Raw genomic sequence first — 23,815 nt, 5'->3', positions numbered from 1 at the left:
TTTTTAAAAAATAATATTTAAATTTATTATTTCCCATTTGGTCTCATGAAACACGAGCTGAGACTGCGGAAGTACCACTGTTTTTAGATCTAGAAGCTCCTTTCCTTTACTATTACAGGTCAAGGGCTTCATTAGCCCAGTCCTCGACGTGCAGCTGAGAAAAGCACAGGTCTGGGTGAAGGGATAGGAGAGCACATCTTACTAGTGTCAGGAGCAAGGAACCAAAGCTGAAGAACAGTCTGAGTCTTGACATCAGCACTTCAAAAATATTCTGCAGGCAACGATGTTCTAACACACGGAAAGGGGGATGAGCACTGAGTGAGCTGGGCAGATTCTGGACACAATTCTGATGGATTTCGGCCTGCAGACCTCTGGAGGGAGAGGTCCCATTCTCTCCTTCAATCCTCTTTACAGAACAGAAAGCAGAAATCAAGTCTTTGTAAAAGAGATTAATGGCCTTTCCGTTTCTTCATTTTTCCTCCAGCCACCTTGTTCCTGACACCGATTGCACCCTCCGTGTCATCATTGTCCCCAGCAACCCCCCACGAGCGCTTCTTCTTCTCTCCATGCTCCCTTAACTCCTGCAAGAGACGCAAAGGATGGGATTGAAAACGAAGGACTGTCACTGAGAGTGACACATCCTGGTCCCTGCTCCTTAAAATCAAACACTAAGTAACTCCCTAACACCTCACATCAGCAAAGGAGTAAGACCAAAATCCCAAGATACAAAAATGTTAATCTTACTAGTAATCAAAGACAGGAAGATTAAAACAATAAGCTATTATTATTATTCTGGCAAAGATTTAAGAGAATGGTAATACCTAGACCTGGTCAGGTGTGGGGACAGTCACATACACTGTCGCTCATCATGTAAAAGTGCTTTAGCTTTCCTAGGGGGGCAGTTTGACATTACGTATGAATTCGAATTTTAACTGTGTATTCTCCTCCACCCAATGATTGATTCTACTTCTAGGAATTTATTCTAAGGAAACAAGACAAGTGTGCAAGCTGTACATATCAGGATGTTCAACAGAGTCCTAATTAAAATACAAAAAACTGGGAAAAGCATAAACACACATCAATGTAAATCACATTATATATTCATGACAGAATTCTCTGCAGCCATTAAGAAATGATCCCATGAGAATTCTAAGTGCTAGCGTCTAAGATATCAGTTTCTAAACTTGCAAGCAGTGCTATTTTTAACAAACTGCATTCTCTCTCCTCAGATTACCAATTTTCAAAACACTGGAAAGTAATAAAATATGCCTAATGCAAAGTCTAGAAGACCCGATTTGGTTTCCCTTGACGAGTCAGAAGGCTGTTAAGGACCTTGCAACAACTCCAAGAGCTTACGCCTGCCACTGGTGTTTAGGAAAGTTTGGTAACTGAATCGATTCAGGGCTAAGACACAGCCTAGATGACACTTTTTGAATAAAGTTTAAATGTGAAAAAAAGAAAAGTGATCGCATGAATCTCTGCTAGTTCAAATAGAAAAATGATATGCATTTAGATAAAGTCATATACAATTAGATAAAGTCTAATTATGGCTAAAGAAAGAAAAACAGCCAACTGTTATCAATGGTTTTCTGTGGGGGGTGGCTTATGTGTTTCACTTACTATTTTAATCCTTTGTGTATTTTCTAAAAATGTTTCCCAATGCACATGTAATATTTTTATGAACAAAAATACCAAGCAAAGGATTCCATGTGGGCAGAAAAACAAAAACAAGCCCACACCTGAGCTACTCAGAAAGCACCCCATGGGTGAAGCTTCTCCACCCCTCAGACCAGCACCCCGGGGAGCAGACAACACTTGGAAGGGGCCCCTTCAGAACCTTCTCATCGCCACTCCGACCGCCACCGCTACCATCAGTACCTACGCTGTTTACATCAGCTTGACTGATGCTCATAAAACCCTGTATTCAAGGTAACTATTGTTCCTAATCTATAAATGAGGAGCTGATTCTGAGAGGTTAGAATCACCTTGTCCAAGCTCACAGTTCACAGCTGCACCTCTTGATCTCAAGTCCAAAGGTTTTTTTTTGCCTCATGTGAAACATGAACAGTGGCTGGGAATGTGGTCACTGTGGTCAGACTGAGTCCAAACCCTGATTCAACCGTTTAGCTGTACAGTCGAAAGCAAATTACCTACATCTGCACTTTGGTAGGCTCATCTTAAATTTGGAATAAAATATTCCAAGTTGAGGATTAACACGATAAAGTGTCTTGCATGTAAGTTAACTTCCTTTGCTGGTGAGAAAATGCGTCGCTTACCATTCGGGCAAATCTTTGGGCCTCAGTCACACGTTCTGTCAGCATCATAACCTCGTCATCCTGGGTTGGAAAGACAGGCAGTTTCTTCCCAATTAAGTGTTCTATGCGCTGGAAGAGTTCCACGTCGTATCTGAAAAAGGAAGACCGCCATGGCTCTGGCTGGCTGACAATGCACGTGTCATGTCCATTCCAAAACTACGATGCAACAGGGGCCACGGTTTTCAACAATATCAAACCTATTATTCCTTTTCAGAATAATAACTACATGCAGTCTTCTGTGCACAGCCCAGAAGAAAACCACCCAACATATCCCTTACTCCCAGAAAAGCCCTGGGCACGTAACAATTTGTTCCCTGGAAAACAAAACCAGAAATAGTTATTGTAATACTGTGAGTTGAGGGAATGGTCACTGTTCTCTGGCTCCAGCATTTAAAAGAAATACCAGGGTTTTCTGTGTGTGTGCGTCTATATGCCAAGTACTCTACTACACATATGTAGTAGACTATATGCTCGTTACATATACACCTCCAGTCTTCATTAAAACCCTGCTAGGTCGGTATTATTATTTCTATTTTACAAACAATGAAGGCGGGATGAGGGAGGCTCAGTGACGGTTACGGTAAGTGGTGGAGTCGGGTTGCAAGTCTGTCTGCCCCACAGTTCTGCTCTCTTCTCTACACTGCTCTGCCCCGCAGCCGGGTCACTTACTGTGTGACAAAAGTAATAGCCTTTCCAGAGCGCCCTGCTCGAGCGGTTCGACCTACTCGATGGATGTAATCCTGAAACGAAAACGGTAAGTAACTTTGAGCTGGCTGGAATATAAATTAAAAACTGTCTGTCGGGCTTCCCTGGTGGCGCAGTGGTTGAGAGTCCGCCTGCCGATGCAGGGGACACGGGTTCGTGCCCCGGTCTGGGAAGATCCCACATGCCGCGGAGCGGCTAGGCCCGTGAGCCATGGCCGCTGAGCCTGTGCGTCCGGAGCCTGCGCTCCGCAAGGGGAGAGGCCACAACAGTGAGAGGCCCGCATAACGCAAAAAAAAAAAAAAAAAAAAAAAAAAAAAAAAAAACTGTCTGTCAATTCTTCCTGCAAACCTTTGAAAGAAAACAGATTTGTGTTGGAACATGGAGAGATGAACTGGCGATCTGTTACAGAGATAAATCTACTTCACTTTTCTTATTCTCCTCACAGCACAAAACTGACCCCCTTTTTCCTTTCTTTTATAGAAAGACAAATCTACAAAGCAAATCTCCATGGACATAGCACAGGCAGAGGAAAATGGCACTAGATCTAGAGGCAGACCTGGGTCACAGATCTGCTTTTCCCACCGACCAGCGACACAACTGTCTCCAAGTCCAGAACTTCTCTGAACCCTGGATTGTATCTATAAAACAGGGACACAAATACATGGCCAAACTCACACAGAGTTACTGTGAAAATCATGAGACAGGACCCTGCCTACAGCAGTTTAATACGAAGTCGAGACACACTAGTTGTTCTCAACTGGGGTCAGTTTCATCCTCCCCAGCGGGCATTTGGAAATGTCTGGAAACATATATGGTTGTCACAATGTCACCTGTGAGTAGAAGCCAGGAATTCTGCTAAGCATCCTACAATGCAAAGGACAGCCCTGCAACGAAGAATTCCCAGACCAAGATGTTAACAGTGCCGAGGCTGAGAAACCCTGGGATACACTGAGGACCACAGGCTGCCATTTCTCATCAGCTAGACCGACAGAGGTGAGCACGTGGTGCGCCTGTGCCTCCGACGGTGAGCCTCTAACCCCTCTCCTGGGCTCCTTCATTCACATTCATTAATATCACATCCACAGGCATGTGCAAGATGAGGAGAATGAAAAGATCTAGAGCTTTCCCTGTTTTTGACACTTAACTAATCAAGGACACACACACACCAAAAAAAACTCCAATACTGTAACTAAGGAAAGACAGAAAACATTCCATTAAGAAATACACTTTGGATACAATGGAATAGTATTCAGCCATAAAAAAGAATGACATCTTTCTATTTGTGACAACATGGATAGACCTTGAGGGTATTCAGCTAAGTGAAATAAGTTAGACAGAGACAAATACTGAGATCTCACTTATATGTGGAATCTAAAACAAAAACAAAAAAAACTGAGCTCACAGATACAGAGAACAGATTTGGTGATTGCCAGAGGCAGGGATGGGTGTGTGTGAAATGGGTGAAGGGGGCAAAAGGTACAAATTTCAGTTATAAAATAAATAAGTCATGGGGATGTAATGTACAACATGCTGACTAGAGTTAATAATACTGGACTGCATATTTGAAAGTTGCTAAGGGAAAATTCTCATCATAAGAAAAGAAATGCGTAATTATGAATGGTGACAGATGTTAACTAGACTTACTATGACCAATCTGCAATATATACGAATATTAAATCATTACATTTTACACCTGAAACTAATATAATGTTATATGTCAATTACATCTCAATTTTTAAAAAAAGAAAAGAAAAGGAGGAAGAAGGAGGTGGGCGAGAGAGAGAGAAAGAGGAAGGAAGGGAGGGAGGGAGGGAGGGAGGGAGGGAGGGAGGAAAGGACAGGAAAAGAAAGAAAGGGAAGGAAAGGGAAGGGGAAAAGAAAAGGAAAGAGAAAAGAAAAACACTTTGGGGCTAGAAAGTCAGGTCAGCAACAGGACTCACCTTCGAATGGGTAGGAATGTCAAAGTTAACAACTACATCCACGTGAGGTATGTCCAAACCACGGCTTGCAACATCAGTTGCTAAAAGAATGGAACGAGCCTTTGCCTTAAATTTATTAAGCGATCCTAGGCGCTTGCTCTGAGACGATGAAAAGAAGAAATGGAAAGAATTTTAATCTTGAAAAACTTGGAATCCAAGACACACAAACTAGACACACTAAATAAATACAAGAACCAAGAGAGAAATTTTTAAAAGGATGTTTCCCCCTTAGTCTGAACTAGGCTTCACAGGTCCAAAGGAAACATGGAAGCAATAAAAAGATATTTAAGACTAAAGCTAAAAAATACTAACATGAAACAGAGTTTGTTAAACATGACAGAAAGATAATTGGGAAATAATTTATTGAAAGTCTTTAGAGACGAGAGAGTCACTATTACCATGAGGGCTGAATAAATCAACTCAGTAGCTTCCATCCCAGACAACTACCTGTGGAATATTCTAATTTGAGCCTCTTGCTATCTTGAAAGGAGGAAGTAGCATCCAAAGCAACTTTAATGCCCATAAAATCAGGACAACTATGGGAAGATGCATTAGTATCATGTGTTGCTATTGCAGAAATCTCCTGCTACAAGGTTTAGCTTTCTCATGCCCCCAGTTCACCACTAATGATTCCAAAGAACAGTTACCTGACTCATCTGTCCATTGAGGGGAATGGCAGTGAATCCAAGATTTCGGAGTAGCAAAGCTGTCCTCTGAGTATTGTTACAGGTGCTGCAGAATATCATAAAGGAGTTTCCAGCCAATTCATTTAGAATATAAACCAGGTAGGTATCCTAAGTCACAAAATCAAAACAATATATGTAACTGAACCTGGAAGAAGGCTGGCATCCTGGGCATATAAGTTATGTAAAAGACTAAGCCCATAGCTGCTTCTCAGTTATCCAGACCCCCAGCCGCCAGCTTTGCACTCCTTAACTGGCATTATCATTATCATCTCTGTGAACCATGAGTTTCACACACAGCCTGAAGCCAAGCACAAGGAGATCTGTACTCAGCAAGCACGCAAAGCCCTGACATCAAAGCACAAAACTAGGGTCCCTTGTCCATAAAAAAGCCACATAATAAGCAGGCAAAAGAAAAACTACCTCAAGGATGGGTTAGGAAGGGATTGTATCATGACTTCATTACTGTGGTTTAATATGTTGTGAATTCCCGGAATGTTTGACTTTATCAGTGATAAATATAAGCATGGCATGAGCTCTAAAACAAACAGAAAGGACTCCAATCTGTAGCACAGCTCTTAGCTAATCAAGAGTTGACACATTTTCAGATGTCTTGGTGAAGAAGGAGAGGGAGAGGCAGGAATGATCAAAGCAAACACTTTACCTTGAACTTAGAAGGAATAAAAAGATAATATTGCTGTAACTTCTCAACCGTCTGGTATTTAGAGGAAACGGCACATTTCACAGGATTCTTCAGTGCTGCTCGCTGAAGTTTTTGCACCTGAAGAAAGAAAACCTACAATAGTACACTGATTCCTAAATACTCTATTTTTATTATTGTCACTGTGACTGTTTCTATTTATCAATTCTTATAAAGAAGAAGAGAGAAGTCCTAGAAAAGTTCACCTTCTTGGTCATCGTAGCAGAGAAGAGAAATGTTTTCCGATCTCGGGGAATCACTTTCAGGATCTTGTCAACCTAAGGCAGAAAGAGCAAAGGAAACCAACATGACGTTTAGACGGGACACCTGCAAATGCTGCTTGTGAAGGAGACGACGGGTACCAAACTACATACATCACTGTGGGGATGTGGGGACTCAGAACGTTGATTCAGTTCAGCGAAAACTGACTGAATAGTTACTATTTGATACCATACCAGATGCTATCAAAAAACAACGCCAGTCAGAGAAAAGAACAGCTTAAATCCGCAGAGTAGAGCTAATCTGAGAGAAAAGTCAAGAAAAAGCATGAATCAACTAAATAGGCTATGATGAATGGGTCATCAAAGAAAAGATGGAAGAGGCTGAGATCAAATGAAATGGAAAAAGAAAATCTGGTTTTGGCATTTCTCATCTCTGAAATCAAAGTCAGTCTATATGTATGTATGTATGTATGTATGTATGTATGTATGCATATATATATATGTTTTTTTCCCAACGGTCTTTTTTAATTGATGTATAGTTGATTTACAGTGTTTCAGGTGTACAGCAAAGTGATTCAGTTACACATACATACATATTTACACTTTTTCAGATTCTTTTCCATTATAGGTTATTACAAGATATTGAATATAGCTCCCTGTGCTATACAGTAGGTCCTTGTTGTTTATCTATTTTATATATAGGAGTGTGTGTATGTTAATCCCATATTCCTAACTTATCCCTCGCCCCCCAAGTCAGACTATATTTGAAAGAGGATGCTGAGACTACTTACAATATCCAAGAGATGGAAGCAACCTAAATGTCCATCGACAGATGAATGGATAAAGAAGATGTGGTATATATACAGAATGGAATACTACTCAGCCATAAAAAAGTATGAAATAATGCCATTTGCAGCCACATGGATGGACCTAGAGATTATCATACTAAGGGAAGTCAGACAAAGACAAATATCACATATCACTTATATGTGGAATCTAAAATATGATACAAATGAACTTATTTACAAAACAGAAACACATTCACAGACATAGAAAACAAACTTATGGTTACCAAAGGGGAAAAGAGGGAAGGATAAACTAGGAGTTTGTGTAGGTTTATGTATATACACACATACACACACACACATATATATGTATATATATACACATATTTATATATGTATGTATAACTGAATCACTTTGCTGTACACCAGAAACACAACACTGTAAATTAACTATACTTCAGTAAAAAATTAATTAAATTTAATTTAATTTAAAAGCAACAAGGATATATTGTGCAGCACAGGGAAATACAGCCATTATTTTGTAGTAATTTTAAATGGAATATAATCTACAGAAATATTGAATCACTACGTTGCACACCTAAAAATAATATATTATAAATCAACTATCCTTCAATAAAAAAGAAAGAAAAAATAAAAATAAAGAGGATGCTGAGGCAGTGACAGTGTAAAGAGCATCAAGAATGAAAAAAGCAGAGAGATGTTAAATTAACCAACAATGGTAAGTGCCCCACAAAAGCAGGTATGTAATGAACCAGATTTTGAACAGATTTTGAGATGCTCTAGGAAGAGGAAAGATGTTGAGAGCTCACCTCTGTCTCAAAATCCATATTCAATATTCGGTCTGCTTCATCCATGACCAAATACTTGAGAGCTCTTAAGTTGAAACCTTTTGTATTTTCCAAGTGGTCAATCAGCCGACCAGGAGTTGCTAACAAGAAAAGTTGAGGAGAGAGGGCAATGTTTAAGAAAAAGGACAGAAAGAAAGTGACCACCCCCTCCCAACCAGAATTTCAGAAATTAAAAAAAATTAAACAAAAAATTAAATCCATTCTTTGAACTCTTTCTGCACAAAGAAGTTACACCCAATATCAGTAGATTTTCTCCAATTCATCATCACCACTGTCTTTTACCGTTGTCATTACTCACCTATTACTATATGTGGCTTTTTGGCCAGGGCCAGAGATTGAGACATTGAATCAATTCCACCTACAATCACAGCTACAGAAAGAAAAAGTATATTGAAAACAGATCCTTAATTTTTTTCCATAGTTTACTGTAAAGCCAATGACACATTTCCACTTGGATTTTTCTTCCCTTACAATTACAACTTTCCCCGAAGCTAGGTCAATGAACTTATGTTAATGACACTTCCTTCCATTCTCCTTTCACACTCATTCTCTCTCTTTTTTTTTTTTTTTTTTTTTGCGGTACACGGGCCTCTCACTGCTGTGGCCCCTCCCGTTGCAGAGCACAGGCTCCGGACACGCAGGCTCAGTGGTCATGGCTCACGGGCCCAGCCGCTCCGTGGCATGTGGGATCTTCCCGGACCGGGGCACGAACCCGTGTCCCCTGCATCAGCAGACGGACTCTCAACCACTGTGCCACCAGGGAACCCCCCCCCACACTCATTCTCAAACTGTGAAGAAATTCTGAAGATTCCTTTCCTCTCCACACTTACCACATTGCACCCCAATAGAAGACCCCAGGGCTTCAAACTGCTCTGAGATCTGAAAGGCTAGCTCCCGAGTGGGGGTGAGAACTAAGGCAAACAAACGCTGGGGCGTCTCCAGCAGCACATTCAGGATCGGCAGAGCAAAGGCCCCCGTCTTCCCAGAGCCGGTTTCCGCCAGCCCAATAATATCACGACCTAGAAGACAAAGAAAACACCTAAGAGCAAAGAAATGCCCTCTGCACCATATCCACATTATTCCACAAGGACCCAATGCTGGCACAAAGTAGACCATGAATAAATATTGGATGAATTCAGGGGAGGGGGAGGTTGATGAGACCGAAGACACAGTCTCTGTCTTAAATTATCTCAAAATCCAGGGGTGAAATACGCAAATATGTTCTAATACGATAGGTCCCTACAGGATACAGTGAGAACAAAAAGGAACGAGCAACCTACTGCCAGGAGGAGTCAGGAAAGGTTAACAGAGGTGATGAGTAAATTAAATCTGGAAGGAAGCAAAGCAGGAAAGGAAGGGCAGTCCCGTATGAGGAAAGATGCTTTAAAGAACGCAGCATGCGGCTTCCCTGGTGGCGCAGTGATTAAGAATCCGCCTGCCGATGCAGGGGACCCGGGTTCAAGCCCTGGTCCGGGAAGATCCCAAATGCCGTAGAGCAACTAAGCCCGTGCGCCACAACTACTGAGCCTGAGCTCTAGAGCCCATGCTCCGCAACAAGAGGAGCCGCCGCAATGTGAAGCCTGCGCACCGCAACGAAGAGTAGCCCCTGCTCTCCACAACTAGAGGAAGCCCGCGCACGGCAACGAAGACCCAATGCAGCCAAAAATAAATAAATTAAATAAATAAATTTTTTAAAAAAAGAACACAGCATGAGTTCAGAGAGGGAGAAGTACAACGTGGCCAGAACACAGAAGTAAAGGGGGAAAGGGAGAAGAAAAAGGAAACCCACAGCCATGCTAAGGAGTTTTGACATCTTCCTATAAGAGAGAGGAACTGAAGGATGTTAAGCAGGGAATATCATGACCAATGTTATTCGTTAAGAAAATAAACCCTAGGCCTGATGGCATAAGAAGGACCCAAGGAGCTTAACAGTACAGCCATTTACACTGCTCCTTCTGAGGGAAGAATGCCAGAAGTAATACCTTAAGAATGGGTCCCCATGGTTTGTTATCACCAATCAAGCCAAAACTGAGAAGATTTGGCAATCAATTTCCAAGCCAAGACCACCGCCTCTATGCTGGCTGCAGCCCCCAAAGTAGCTGAGCACTAGGACAGCACCCAGTGGGAAGCCTTCCTGTCGAGTAATGACTTCCACAGTTGACTGCTGAAGCTTCCTTACATAGAGAATAACCCTGCAATAACCTCCTTTCCCTGAGGTAACCTGAATATGACTCTCTTCCCTACAACTTAAAATGAACTAAAGGGCAGAATGGGGAACACACAGGAAAATGAGAGCTCAGTTAGGGTACCAGGGGAGCTATGATGGTGACCTGAATGGAGGCCAGCCGAAGTGAGAATTACAAAGTAAAGAAAGAGGTCCATGGAACCAGAGAGTTGGCACCGCAGGCAACACCTTTGGTATTTATGCGTTGTGTCTTTTTCGCACCTTAGTTCACTGGCAAGCATCCCTCGTACCAAGTTGAGCCATGTGGCTAACAGGGTCTTGGTGCTCGGGCCGGATGTCAGGCCTGAGCCTCTGAGGTGGGAGAGCTGAGTTCAGGACACTGGTCCACCAGAGACCTCCCAGCTCCACGTAATATCAATCGGTGAGAGCTCTCCCAGAGATCTCCGTCTCAACGCTAAGACGCAGCTCCACTCAACGACCAGCAAGCTCCAGTGCTGGATACCTCATGCCAAACAACTATTAAGACAGGAACACAACCCCACCCATTAGCAGAGAGGCTGCCTAAAATCATAATAAGTTCACAGACACCCCAAAACATACCACTGGATGTGGACCTGCCCACCAGAAAGACAAGATCCAACCTCATCCACCAGAACACAGGCACCAGTCCCCTCCACCAGGAAGCCTACACAACCCAGTGAACCAACCTCACCCACTGGGGTTAGACACCAAAAACAACGGGAACTACAAACCTACAGCCTGCAAAAAGGAGACCCCAAACACAGTAAGTTAAGCAAAATGAGAAGACAGAGAAACACACAGCAGATGAAGGAGCAAGGTAAAAACCCACCAGACCAAACACATGAAGAGGAAATAGGCAGTCTACCTGAAAAAGAATTCAGAGTAATGATAGTAAAAATGATCCAAAATCTTGGAAATAGAATGGAGAAAATAAAAGACACATTTAACAAAGATGTAGAAGAACTAAAGAGAAAACAAACAATGATGAACAACACAACAAATGAAATTAAAAATTCTCTAGAAGGGATCAATAGCAGAATAACTGAGGCAGAAGAACGGATAAGTGACCTGGAAGATAAAATAGTGGAAATAACTACTGCAGAGCAGAATAAAGAAAGAAAAGAATTGAGGACAGTCTCAGAGACCTCTGGAGCAACATTAAATGCACCAACATTCAAATAATAGGGGTCCCATGGAAGAAGAGAAAAAGGAAGGGATGCGGAAAACATTTGAAGAGATTATAGTTGAAAACTTCCCAAACATGGGAAAGGCAATAGTCAATCAAGTCCAGGAAGCAGAGAGTCCCATACAGGATAAATCCAAGGAGAAATTCACCAAGACACATACTAATCAAACTATCAAAAATTAAAGACAAAGAAAAAATATTAAAAGCAGCAAGGGAAAAGCAACAAATAACATACAAGGGAATCCCCATAAGGTTAACAGCTGATCTTTCAGCAGAAACTCTGCAAGCCAGAGGGAGTGGCAGGACATATTTAAAGTGATGAAAGGGAAAAACCTACAACCAACATTACTCTACCCAGCAAGGATCTCATTCAGATTCGATGGAGAAATCAAAAGCTTTATATTCAAGCAAAAGTTAAGAGAACTGAGCACCAAGAAACCAGCTTTACAGCAAATGCTAAAGGAACTTCTCTAGGCAGGAAACACAAGAGAAGGAAAAGACGTACAATAACAAACCCAAAACAATTAAGAAAATGGTAACAGGAACATACATACTGATAATTACCTTAAATGTAAATGGATTAAATGCTCCATCCAAAAGACATAGACTGACTGAATGGATACAAAAACAAGACCCATATATATGCTGTCTACAAGAGACTCACTTCAGACTTAGGGACACATACAGACTGAAAGTGAGGGGATGGAAAAAGATATTCCATGCAAATGGAAATCAAAGGAAAGCTGGAGTAGCAATTCTCATATCAGAGAAAATAGTCTTTAAAATAAAGACTATTACAAGAGACAAACAAGGACACTACATAATGATCAAGGGATCAATCCAAGAAGATATAACAATTGTAAATATTTATGCACCCAACATAGGAGCACCTCAATACATAAGGCTAATGCTAACAGCCATAAAAGGGGAAATTGACAGTAACACAATAATAGTAGGGGACTTTAACACCCCACTTTCACCAATGGACAGATCAACCAAAATGAAAATAAATAAGGAAACACAAGCTTTAAATGATACACTAAACAAGAGGGACTTAATTGATACTTATGACATTCCATCCAAAATCAACAGAATATACTTTCTTCTCAAGTGCTCATGGAACATTCTCCAGGAGAGATCATATCTTGAGTCACAAATCAAGCCTTGGTAAATATAAGAAAATTGAAATCGTATCAAGTATCTTTTCTGACCACAATGCTATGAGACTAGATATCAATTACAGGAAAAAACCTGTAAAAAATATAAACACATAGAGGCTAAAAAATATGCTACTAAATAACCCAAGAGATCACTGAAGAAATCAAAGAGGAAATCAAAAAATACCTAGAAACAAATGACAATGAAAACATGATGGACCAAAACCTATGGGATGCAGCAAAAGCAGTTCTAAGAGGCAAGTTTATAGCAATACAATCCTACCTCAAGAAACAAGAAAAATCTCAAATACACAACCTAACCTTACACCTAGAGCAATTAGAGAAAGAAGAACAACAAAAAAAAGACCCCAAAGTTAGCAGAAGGAAAGAAATCATAAAGATCAGATCAGAAATATATGAAAAAGAAATGAAGGAAATGAGAGCAAAGATCAAAAAATCTAAAAGCTGGTTCTTTGAGAAGATAAACAAAATTGACAAACCATTAGCCAGACTCATCAAGAAAAAAAGGGAGAAGACTCAAATCCACAGAATTAGAAATGAAAAAGAAGTAACAACTGACACTGCAGAAATGTAAAAGATCATGACAGATTACTGCAAGCAACTATATGCCAATAAAATGGACAACCTGGAAGAAATGGACAAATTCTTAGAAAAGCACAACTTTCTGAGACTGAACCAGGAAGAAAGAGAAAATATAAACAGGTCAATCACAAGCACTGAAATTGAAACTGTGATTAAAAATCTTCCAACAACAAAAGACCAGGACCAGATGGATTCACAGGTGAATTCTATCAAACATTTAGAGAAGAGCTAACACCTATCCTTCTCAAACTCTTCCAAAATATAACAGAGGGAGGGACACTCCCAAACTCATTCTATGAGGCCACCATCACCCTGATACCAAAACCAGACAACGATGTTACAAAAAAAGAAAACTACAGGCCAATGTCACTGATAAACATAGATGCAAAAATCGTCAACAAAATACTAGCAAACAGAATCCAGCAACACATTAAAAGGATCATACACCATGATGAAGTGGGGTTTATCCCAGGAATGCAAGGATTCTTCAATATATGCAAATCAATCAATGTGATAAACCATATTAACAAATTGAAGGATAAAAACCATCTGATCATCAATAGATGCAGAGAAAGCTTTTGACAAAATTCAACACCCATTTATGATAAAAACTCTCCAGAAAGTAGGCATAGAGGGACCTTACCCTTTAATAAAGGCCATATATGACAAATCCAAAGCCAACATCATTCTCAATGGTGAAAAACTGAAACCATTTCCACTAAGATCAGGAACAAGACAAGGTTGCCCACTCTCACCACTATTATTCAACATAGTTTTGGGAGTTTTAGCCAGACCAAATAGAGAAGAAAAAGAAATAAAAGGAATCCAAATCGGAAAAGAAGAAGTAAAACTGTCACTGTTTGCAGATGACACGATACTATACATAGAGATTCCTAAAGATACTAACAGAAAACTACTAGAGCTAATCAATGAATTTGGTAAAGTAGCAGGATACAAAATTAATGCACAGAAATCTCTTGCATTCCTACAGACTAATGATGAAAAATGTGAAAGAGAAATTAAGGAAACACTCCCATTCACTACTGCAACAAAAAGAATAAAATACCTAGGAATAAACCTACCTAAGGAGGCAAAAGACCTGTATGCAGAAAACTGTAAGACACTGATGAAAGAAATTAGAGGTGATACAAACAGATGGAGAGATATACCATGTTCTTGGACTGGAAGAATCAACGTTCTGAAAATGACTATATTACCCAAAGCAATCTACAGATTCAGTGCAATCCCTATCAAACTACCGATGGCATTTTTCACAGAACTAGAACAAAAAATTCACAATTTGTATGGAAACACAAAAGACCCCGAATAGCCAAAGCAATCCTGAGAAAGAAAAACGGAGCTGGAGGAATCAGGCTCCCGGACTTTAGACTATACTACAAAGCTACAGTAATCAAGACAGTATGGTACTGGCACAAAAATAAGTATAGCTCAATGGAAAAGGGTAGAAAGCCCAGAGATAAACCCATGTACATATGGTTACCTTATCTTTGATAAAGGAGGCAAGAATGTACAATGGAGAAAAGACAGCCTCTTCAATAAGTGGTGCTGGGAAAATTTGACAGCTACATGTAAAAGAATGAAATTAGAACACTCCCTAACACCATATATAAAAATAAACACAAAATGGATTAAAGACCTAAATGTAAGGCCAGACACTATCAAACTCTTACAGGAAAACATAGGCAGAACACTCTATGACAGCAAGATCCTTTTTGACCCACCTCCTAGAGAAATGGAAATAAAAACAAAAATAAACAAATGGGACCTAATGAAACTTCAAAGCTTTTGCACATCAAAGGAAACCATAAACAAGATGAAAAGACACCCCTCAGAATGGGAGAAAATATTTGCAAATGAAGCAACTGACAAAGGATTAATCTCCAAAATTTACAAGCAGCTCATGCAGCTCAATATCAAAAAAACAACAACCCAATCCAAAAATGGGCAGATGACCTAAACAGACATTTCTCCAAATAAGATATACAGATTGCCAACAAACACATGAAAAGATGCTCAACATCACTAATCATTAGAGAAATGCAAATCAAAACTACAATGAGGTATCACCTCACACCGGTTAGAATGGCCATCATCAAAACATCTACAAAAAATAAATGCTGGAGACGGTGTGGAGAAGAGGGAACCCTCTTGCACTGTTGGTGGGAATGTAAATTGATACAGCCACTATGGAGTACAGAATGGAGGTTCCTTAAAAAACTAAAACTAGAACTACCATATGACCCAGCAATCCCACTACTGGGCATATACCCTGAGAAAACCATAATTCAAGAAGAGTCATGTACCACAATGTTCACTGAAGCACTATTTACAATAGCCAGGACATGGAAGCAACCTAAGTGTCCACTGACAGATGAATGGCTAAAGAAGATGTGGCACATATATACAATGGAATATTACTCAGCCATAAAAAGAAATGAAATTGAATTATTTGTAATGAGGTGGATGGACCTAGAATCTGTCCTTCAGAGTGAAGTAAGTCAGGAAGAGAAAAACAAATACCATATACTAACACATATATATGGAACCAAAAAAAAAAAAAAAAAGAGTTCTAAGAATCTAGGGACAGGACAGGAATAAAGATGCAGACATACAAAATGGACTTGAGGACACGGGGAGGGGGAAGGGTAAGCTGAGACGAAGTGAGAGAGTGGCATGGACATATATACACTAGCAAACGTAAAATAGATAGCTAGTGGGAAGCAGCCGCATAGCACAGGGAGATCAGCTTGGTGCTTTGTGACCACCTAGAAGGGTGGGATAGGGAAGGTGGGAGGGAGACACAAGAGGGAGGGGATATGGGGATATATGTATATGTATAGCTGATTCACTTTGTTATACAGCAGAAACTAACACAACAATGTAAAGCAATTATACTCCAATAAAGATGTTAAAAAAAGTCATAGATAAAACTTATTGAAATTATTTCTTACAATTCTTTAAACAGGCATTTAAAATTGTTACTGTTGATTATATTCAGAGAAATAGGACAGATACTCGATTTGCATAACTTTTGCTCTCAGTTTAGAGCATGAACAAGATGCCGTGATTAATGATTTTTACTATTCTTTTTGTTTTCCTGCAGATAGTTGGCATAAAAATGGGCTATCGAGCAGATCAAGTTGAAGTAAGTAGGAATAAAATAAATCGAAATCCTTAAGTTGAGTCAACTACAGAGTCAGAATATGATACTCCACTGGACAAATTTGCATCCAATTTTGGGGGGTAATTTTTGGTCATCAAAATAAGTGCATTTCCCATTAAGTTGGCAATAAAGCTTGAGGCAGAAAGATCACATTGTTTACTGTAAAACTGATACGATAAAGATTATATGAGATCACATGTATAGATAGATATGTAAACTGTGATGGGATTTCAAATAACAGAATAATTATGAATTTCAAATTTTCATTTATATACAATAAAAGTTAATAGTACAGTATAGATTCAAATCTCTAGGCCATAGGCAGATAACCTGCTGTTAACATTAGTGATCGGAATTTTGTTCAAATAATAGCTATATAATTAGGACCACATTGCCTGACAAATGTTTGGCACATACAGCTTCCTAGGTTTCATACACCTTGGAGAGAAAGAAGGAAACATCTAACAAAAGTTGATAATAGCCAAAACAATGTGGAACAATAAGACCTTCCTCCCTCCCTCCCTCCCTCCCTCCCTTCCTTCCTTCCATTCTTCCATTTATATTTTTGTCTTTATGTTGGAGAATATGCGTTAAGTGAGCTCTCTGATGTCTTGCCTTGAGGCTCATTTTATGCTTCTAAAACTGAATAATGGGATGGCACACCAGACTGCAGTGGGGAATTTTCCTTTGTAATCAGAGTTCTGAGGAGACATGTTATACTGTATCATATTAGAAAAATTAAAAAGGTCATCCATGCCTTTCCTGACTATTCTGTTCTCCCTTAGTGGGCAAGAGCAGAATTTCCTGAGGAAGGATGCTCTCTGTCAGGCAGACAACCCAATGCCCAACCAAAATAAATGAATAAATAGATTAGCTAATTAATTAATTTAAAATAAAGAAATAAATCAAAGGCTCAACTTTGCTACTTTATTGCAGACTGCCTTTCAGCCTTAAACACCAGGCTCTGCCTGGGGATCTCAAGCCCTCTTTAGGTGGTTTTCCAAGAGCTGCTTCCGTAACACTAGGCCTGACGTTAAATGTTACGTGGCTGGTTAGAGACTTGAAAAATCATCAAGCTGTAAAAGTCTGTGTTGTTGCTGAGACTCCAAAGGACTAAGCAGTGTTGGATAATAAACTCAAGTTGTATGAGAATTGGAACATTACAGACAAAGCATTACAACATGAAATTCTAATTTATTTGAATCAACACATATATGATTATTAACAAAATAACCTCTCTTGTGAGTGTTATTTTGTTTCTATAGACCTTTGGAATCATTCTTATGTAGAAAGTTCATAGGTGTGATGTACACAATTTATTGTTTGTGCTGGTGTTAGTACTGTTGACCTGTTATTTATTCTCATCATATTTTCCATGTACATTTTTGCAAATATAAATGTAAAGTTCATGTATTCTCAAAATTGTTAAAAATATATTGAATACATTTTCTTTCTTCATGCGACTTCCCAAAAAAAAAAGGAAAGAGAAATTAACACAACATTGTAAATCAACTATACTTCAAGAAAATAAAAAAATAAAAGAAAGTAACAAAAGAAAATGTGATTGACACAGAGGTTTCTAGCTTGGGAAACTCAAAAGCCATAAACTGAGATAAAGGCTACAGAGAAATTAGTTCTGGTGAGAAAAATAAGGACTCTGTTTTGGACATAGGGAACCTGAGATTCCTGCATTAAGCTTAAAGAAAAATATCTAAAAACCAGTTGGACATACTTGTTTGGAGCTCAGTGAAGAAGTGTGGGCTAGAAATATAGACATGGGAGCCATGAGCATCTGACCAGTGCTCATGTGTGCTCCCCCAGGGGCAGACCAATTAGAATAAACAATTATGTTTTTTTAAATTAATTATTATTATTATTTTTTTTTTTTTTTTAACTTTTGGCTGCACTGGGCCTTCATTGCTGTGCACAGGTTTTCTCTAGTTACGGCAAGCAGGGGCTACCCTTTGTTGCAGTGCACAGGCTTCTCTTGCTGCAGGCTCTAGGCACGCAGGCTTCAGTAGTTGTGGCACATGGGCTCTAGAGTGCAGGCTCAGTAGTTGTGGTGCACGGGCTTAGTTGCTCCACGGCATGTGGGATCTTGCCGGACCAGGGCTCAAACCCATGCCCCCTGCATTGGCAGGAGGATTCTTAACCACTGGACCACCAGGGAAGTCCCAGAACTATTAAGTTTTGTATCTGTACAAAACTATCTATATATGCCTAGGTCCCATGCCTGGAAATTCCAATTCAGAAGGTCTAGGTTGGAGCCCAGAAATCGCTAGTGTTTTAAAAGTTCCACAGGTGATTCTAATGAGCACTGGCTGAAACTCACTGATGCAGACAGTATTAAAGCTTCAGAACTGGATGAGAAATCTTAGTTAACATTTTAGAGTGAGAAAAAAAGGATAAAGACAGAATTAACACCACAAGGCAAAGGGAAAAGAGCCAAAAGAAACTGAGAAAGAAAAAGCTAGAAAAACAGGAGAAGACAACAAACCCCCTCGTAGAAAGTAAGCTCCGTAAAACTGGAGAATTACTGTTTCAAAAACCAATAAGCCACAACTTTTTTATCTTTAGGGACCATATTTTATTTCACTTGACGTATGCAAAGCAATAGCTCTCAAAAGTGGTATTTAATTGAATATGTGTAACTTCATACTGAATCTGAAACAGGCCACATACTTAATTTCAACCTACCCTGTAAGGCCAAAGGAATAGCTTCAATCTGGATCTTTGTTGGCTTTGTCCATCCCAACTGGTCACAAGCTTCACACAACACATCTGTCACACCCTTAGAATTCAGAAAAACACAGTTTAGCAAAGAAAAACACACACTCACCTCCCACACAATTAAATGACTGTTAGGGCCGCCTTGCTGGTGACATGTGCGTCCCCTACGCTTTGATTCAAGAGGTTTTTATTGTGAGTCTACTCAGTCTTCTCCTTAACTCTGAGAACTGGGACAGGAACTTAAGACTTAGCAATCACTCTCCACTCGCCCGGGACAAAAACCAAGTTCTTTGCCTGTGTCACTTCATTTAATCTTCACAACTCTATGCGGTACTTATCATAATACCCAATTTACAGATGTGGAAAGTGAGGCACCGAAATAACTTGCTTCTAGTCAGTGACTGGGTCAGAATTCAATACCGGTTCATCTGAATCCGAAACCCAAGATGCACAAAAATCGGATTCGCCGCATGGACAACATCCTGCACAGACACAACACTGCCACACCAAGGTGGAGTTCAAAAGGGCAAATGGGGGCTCCCGGGCACCGGCCGCCCTCCCACCACCCAAACTCAGAGCAGAGGGAGCTCGTCCGGAACCCGAGCTTTGGACATCCCGGGGTAAACCTGAGCTAGGCCCCGGCTGTTTTTTGCACACCAGCGGCCGGTATCGAAGGCAACCGGACCCTGCCCGCGCCTGGCGCCAGCAGGAAAAAGGGAAACCGGCATCATCACTCTTACCAGGTCTTTAAATGTCTTCGTTTCCGCCTCCTCCACCGCCATCTGGGGCACCTCAGCCGGTGAATCGCACTCCTCGGACGCCGCCATGTTATCCGCGGGCTCCGGAGGTGGGTCGGCGGCGCGCGGGATGCTGGGAAATGTAGTTCTCGTTCTCCCGGGTGGCGTGTTGTGGGCGCCCCCTGCGGGCTTGGCGGGGTTTCGCGGAAAAGCAGTAAAAAAAAAAATTAGGTATGGGTATAAGCGTTTGGAGTTGTGGAGCTGAGCCAAGTGCAGAAGGGCCTGATGACCAGGACCACTAATCTGCCCTTTAGGTCCCTTTAGAAAGTTTTCCCCACCTTTCACAACCGCTGTGTTCCTCCCTCTTCTAACCATAGAGTTTTGAACATGTTCATATTACAGTACTATTTATTTATTATAAATATTATTTCATTCATTTATTCAATAATATCTCGAGAGAGCTTCCCTGGTGGCGCAGTGGTTGAGAGTCCGCCTGCCGATGCAGGGGACACGGGCTCGTGCCCCGGTCCGGGAAGATGCCACATGCCGCGGAGTGGCTGGGCCCGTGGGCCATGGCCGCTGAGCCTACGAGTCCGGAGCCTGTGCTCCGCAACGGGAGAGGCCACAGCAGTGAGAGGCCCGCGTTAAAAAAAAAAAAACAAAAACAAAGAGAGAAGGACTTACTTTGCTTCCCTTAGGCTCACACTCTGATTTCATGTAGGAGAGTGGAATGGGAATGAAAAGTGCTGGGAAAAGGTGAAAGACTCAGTCGTAAAACTGAGGGAAGCAGAGTGAAGAGGCCTGGAAAAGGGGACTCAGATGGAAACAATTGGGAGGACTATAAAACTGTGTATAATACCGGGTCTAAAGTTACCTAAGTTTTGGTCAAATGAGTTACAGGAACGAAAAAAAAATTAGGCCTAAGATTTCTGGGGCTCCGGGGCTGCTCTAAAGGGAAACTGATTTAAACCACCAAACTGCTATTATAATAGCAAACTCTGCTCATTTTAGCCAGGAAAAAGTTCTTCTGTGTGTTCTTGGATAATCAGACATGGGCTCTTTTTCAAACTTCCTCTGGTGCCAGTGCCCACCTCGATGACAGGATTCGCGTCAGACTAGCAGGGTAAGCACAGGCGGATTCCAGCCGAGAGGACTGTCTGCTTCTGACTATTCCTACCAAGTCTGGAGTAGTTTGGATATTTACGTTCTGGTCGTGGAAATAATAGAGGTCCATTCTAGTAACTGAACCATGTCATATCCTGTACTTGCAGAACAATGAGAAAGGTTAAAGAGGAAATCCAAATAAACACTCAAAATAAGGGGCAAAGCAGGCCTGAAACAATACACGGGCCCCAGAAGGAGGGGTCAAACTGACTGACCCCATCTCCCTCTGCAAGTTTTTTTTTTTTTTTTTTTTTTTTTTTTTTTTGCGGTACGCGGGCATCTCACTGTTGTGGCCTCTCCCGTTGTGGAGCACAGGCTCCGGACGCGCAGGCTCAGCGGCCATGGCTCACGGGCCCAGCCGCTCCGCGGCACGTGGGATCTTCCCGGACCGGGGCACGAACCCGTGTCCCCTGCATCGGCAGGCGGACTCTCAACCACTGCGCCACCAGGGGAGGCCCCCAAGGTTTTTTTTTTTTAATTTCAATTTTTTTATTGAAGTACAGTTGATTTACAATGTTGTATTAGTTTCAGGTGTACAACAAAGTGATTCATTTATACATATCATATTCCTTTTCAGATTCTTTTCCATTATAGGTTATTATAAGATACTGAATATAGTTCCCTGTGCTATACAGTAGGTCCTTGTTTGTCTATCTTATATATAGTAGTGTGTATCCATTAATCCCAAAGTCTTGGTTTATCCCTCTCCCTGCGAAAGGTTTTCATAGGCCTTCATGTGCCCCTTCCTCCAAACGCACAAAAATATCTAGTAAAAATTATAGTTTATGACTGCCTTAATATAAAGATAAATATATTAATATACATTAAAATATTTTCTTGGACTTAAAAGTTTATCTTTTTCTTTTGATTTTTTAAAACAAATTAAACCTTGGGGCTTCCCTGGTGGCGCAGTGGTTGGGAGCTCCCCTGCCAATGCAGGGGACACGGGTTTGAGCCCTGGTCCGGAAGGATCCCACATGCCGTGGAGCAGCTAAGCCTGCAAGCCACAACCGCTGAAGCCTGCGCGCCTAGAGCACGTGCTCCACAACAGGAGAGGCCACCGCAATGAGAAGCCCGTGCACTGCAACAAAGACCCAATGCAGCCAAAAATAAATAATAAATTTTTTAAAAAAGAAATTAAACCTTAATGTGGGCCTCTGAAAGTGTGGTGGTCTCCCAGGCACCGTGGCTCCCGGACCTAGTGGTTGAGGGAAGGGCGTGAGGACCACAGGGAAGCCTTCAACAAGCCAGTGACACAGGCTGCTGTGGGGTGAGAGCATGTGAGGATAGAGGTGGCTCCTGGACCAAAAGTAACATGAGCCCAAAATTATGGACAAGGGTTCTGTGGAACTGATTCAGATAAGAACCAATTCTTAATCAGTTTCTGCTCAAGATCCTCCCAGAAGCTGCGTACCCTGTAGTCGGTTTTGGAGAAAGCTCCCTCTAACAAAGTGCTCAATACTCATCATGAAGGAAGCAATGCAAAATTTAATCCATCCAAAAATTATCTTTAACTTATGAATTCTTTTTTATTCCCTTTGGCTGCCCCGCACAGCCTCTTAGTTCCCCGACCAGGGATCGAACCTGTGCCCACTGCAGTGGAAACATGGAGTCCTAACCACTGGACTGCCAGGGAATTCCCCATAATTTATGAATTCTAATCTATTATGAGTAGGTATGTCCAAGGGGAGAAAGGAGGTAGATGATGTAATAATGAGGGCAGAGAGAGAAGAGGACAGGCTCCAAGGAATCTAGAAAAAGAGAAATGATGTACAAAATACTTCATTATTGAACCGATTTGTGACTAGGGAAAAGAAGATAACTAGCTCTGGTTACTTGTTGATTTCCTTCTTTTTTTTTTTTTTTTTTTTTTGTCTTTAGTTTGGAAAGTTTTTTAAAATACAGAAAATCTGTATGTTTCTTTTTTTATTCAACAAACATTCTCAAACACTATGGCAGGCCATGGACTACACATTAGGAACAAGAAGTAAGCATGGAATTTATGCTCCAGTTGCGGTGGGGGGGTAGCCTATGTTTTAAATAACAATAAATAAATAAATCCTCACAATCAAATGGGACACAAAAAAGTAATCACAAGTGAGATGCATGGTAAAAAGGAAAAAAGCAAGATGCTAGAGCAATGTATGATGGGGTGACCTGGCCTTTCTCTGCACATCGGGGACATTTTCCCCATGGAAGGAACTTTTAAACCGAGACCTGGAATATGAGCACCACTTACTGGCTGTGTAGGGAGTAGGGAGCGATTTACAGACGGAAAGAACATTCCCGGTTAAGCCTTGCAGTGGGGAAAATCAAATGAAGCTTTTAAAGATTATAAAATGGTGATTTATGATGAAGCTGGACATATAGTTAGGGACCTGGATATTTAGGACCTTATAGGTCATGTAAATGACCTGGGGATTTGGGACTTTATTCCAAGGTCAATGGGAAACTTGAAGAGATTTGATCAGAGATGCATTTGAAAAGGACACTTGGTTACAGTGAAGAATGGATTCGGTCAGGGAGAGGGATGCAGGAAGATCAGTTAGCAGTTGTTTAAGCAAAAGATGATGGCGTTTTTTAAAATTAAT

General features: G+C 40.9%; 1 protein-coding gene across 1 annotated transcript; it reads right to left on the bottom strand.

The window, feature by feature from the left end:
* DDX47 (DEAD-box helicase 47) lies at nucleotides 1-20,169 on the bottom strand. Its single transcript, XM_081249360.1, has 12 exons — nucleotides 20,064-20,169; nucleotides 19,291-19,384; nucleotides 9,088-9,276; nucleotides 8,556-8,627; nucleotides 8,219-8,337; nucleotides 6,589-6,660; nucleotides 6,347-6,463; nucleotides 5,647-5,793; nucleotides 4,961-5,098; nucleotides 2,985-3,055; nucleotides 2,277-2,406; nucleotides 1-581 (listed from the first exon to the last, which is right to left on the bottom strand). The coding sequence occupies exons 1-12, from the start codon at nucleotides 20,148-20,150 to the stop codon at nucleotides 450-452; spliced, it is 1,368 nt and encodes a 455-aa protein (XP_081105486.1). The 5' UTR covers nucleotides 20,151-20,169; the 3' UTR covers nucleotides 1-449.
* Nucleotides 20,170-23,815: the final 3,646 nt, after the last annotated feature.

Source organism: Mesoplodon bidens (assembly GCF_964165515.1).
Source record: "Mesoplodon bidens genome assembly, chromosome: 11".
NCBI lineage: Eukaryota > Metazoa > Chordata > Mammalia > Artiodactyla > Ziphiidae > Mesoplodon > Mesoplodon bidens.
Note: the sequence above shows the minus strand (reverse complement) of the source record. Positions and strands in the feature narration are given on the sequence as shown.

Coding starts and splice junctions, on each gene's coding strand:
- DDX47 (XM_081249360.1), bottom strand. CDS start 20,150: ATGGCGGCGTCCGAGGAGTGCGATTCACCGGCTGAGGTGCCCCAGATG. Junction 8,628..9,087: donor TTCTATTGGGGTGCAATGTG/GTAAGTGTGGAG, acceptor TTCTTTCTGTAG/CTGTGATTGTAGGTGGAATT. Junction 3,056..4,960: donor ACATTCCTACCCATTCGAAG/GTGAGTCCTGTT, acceptor TTTTCGTTTCAG/GATTACATCCATCGAGTAGG.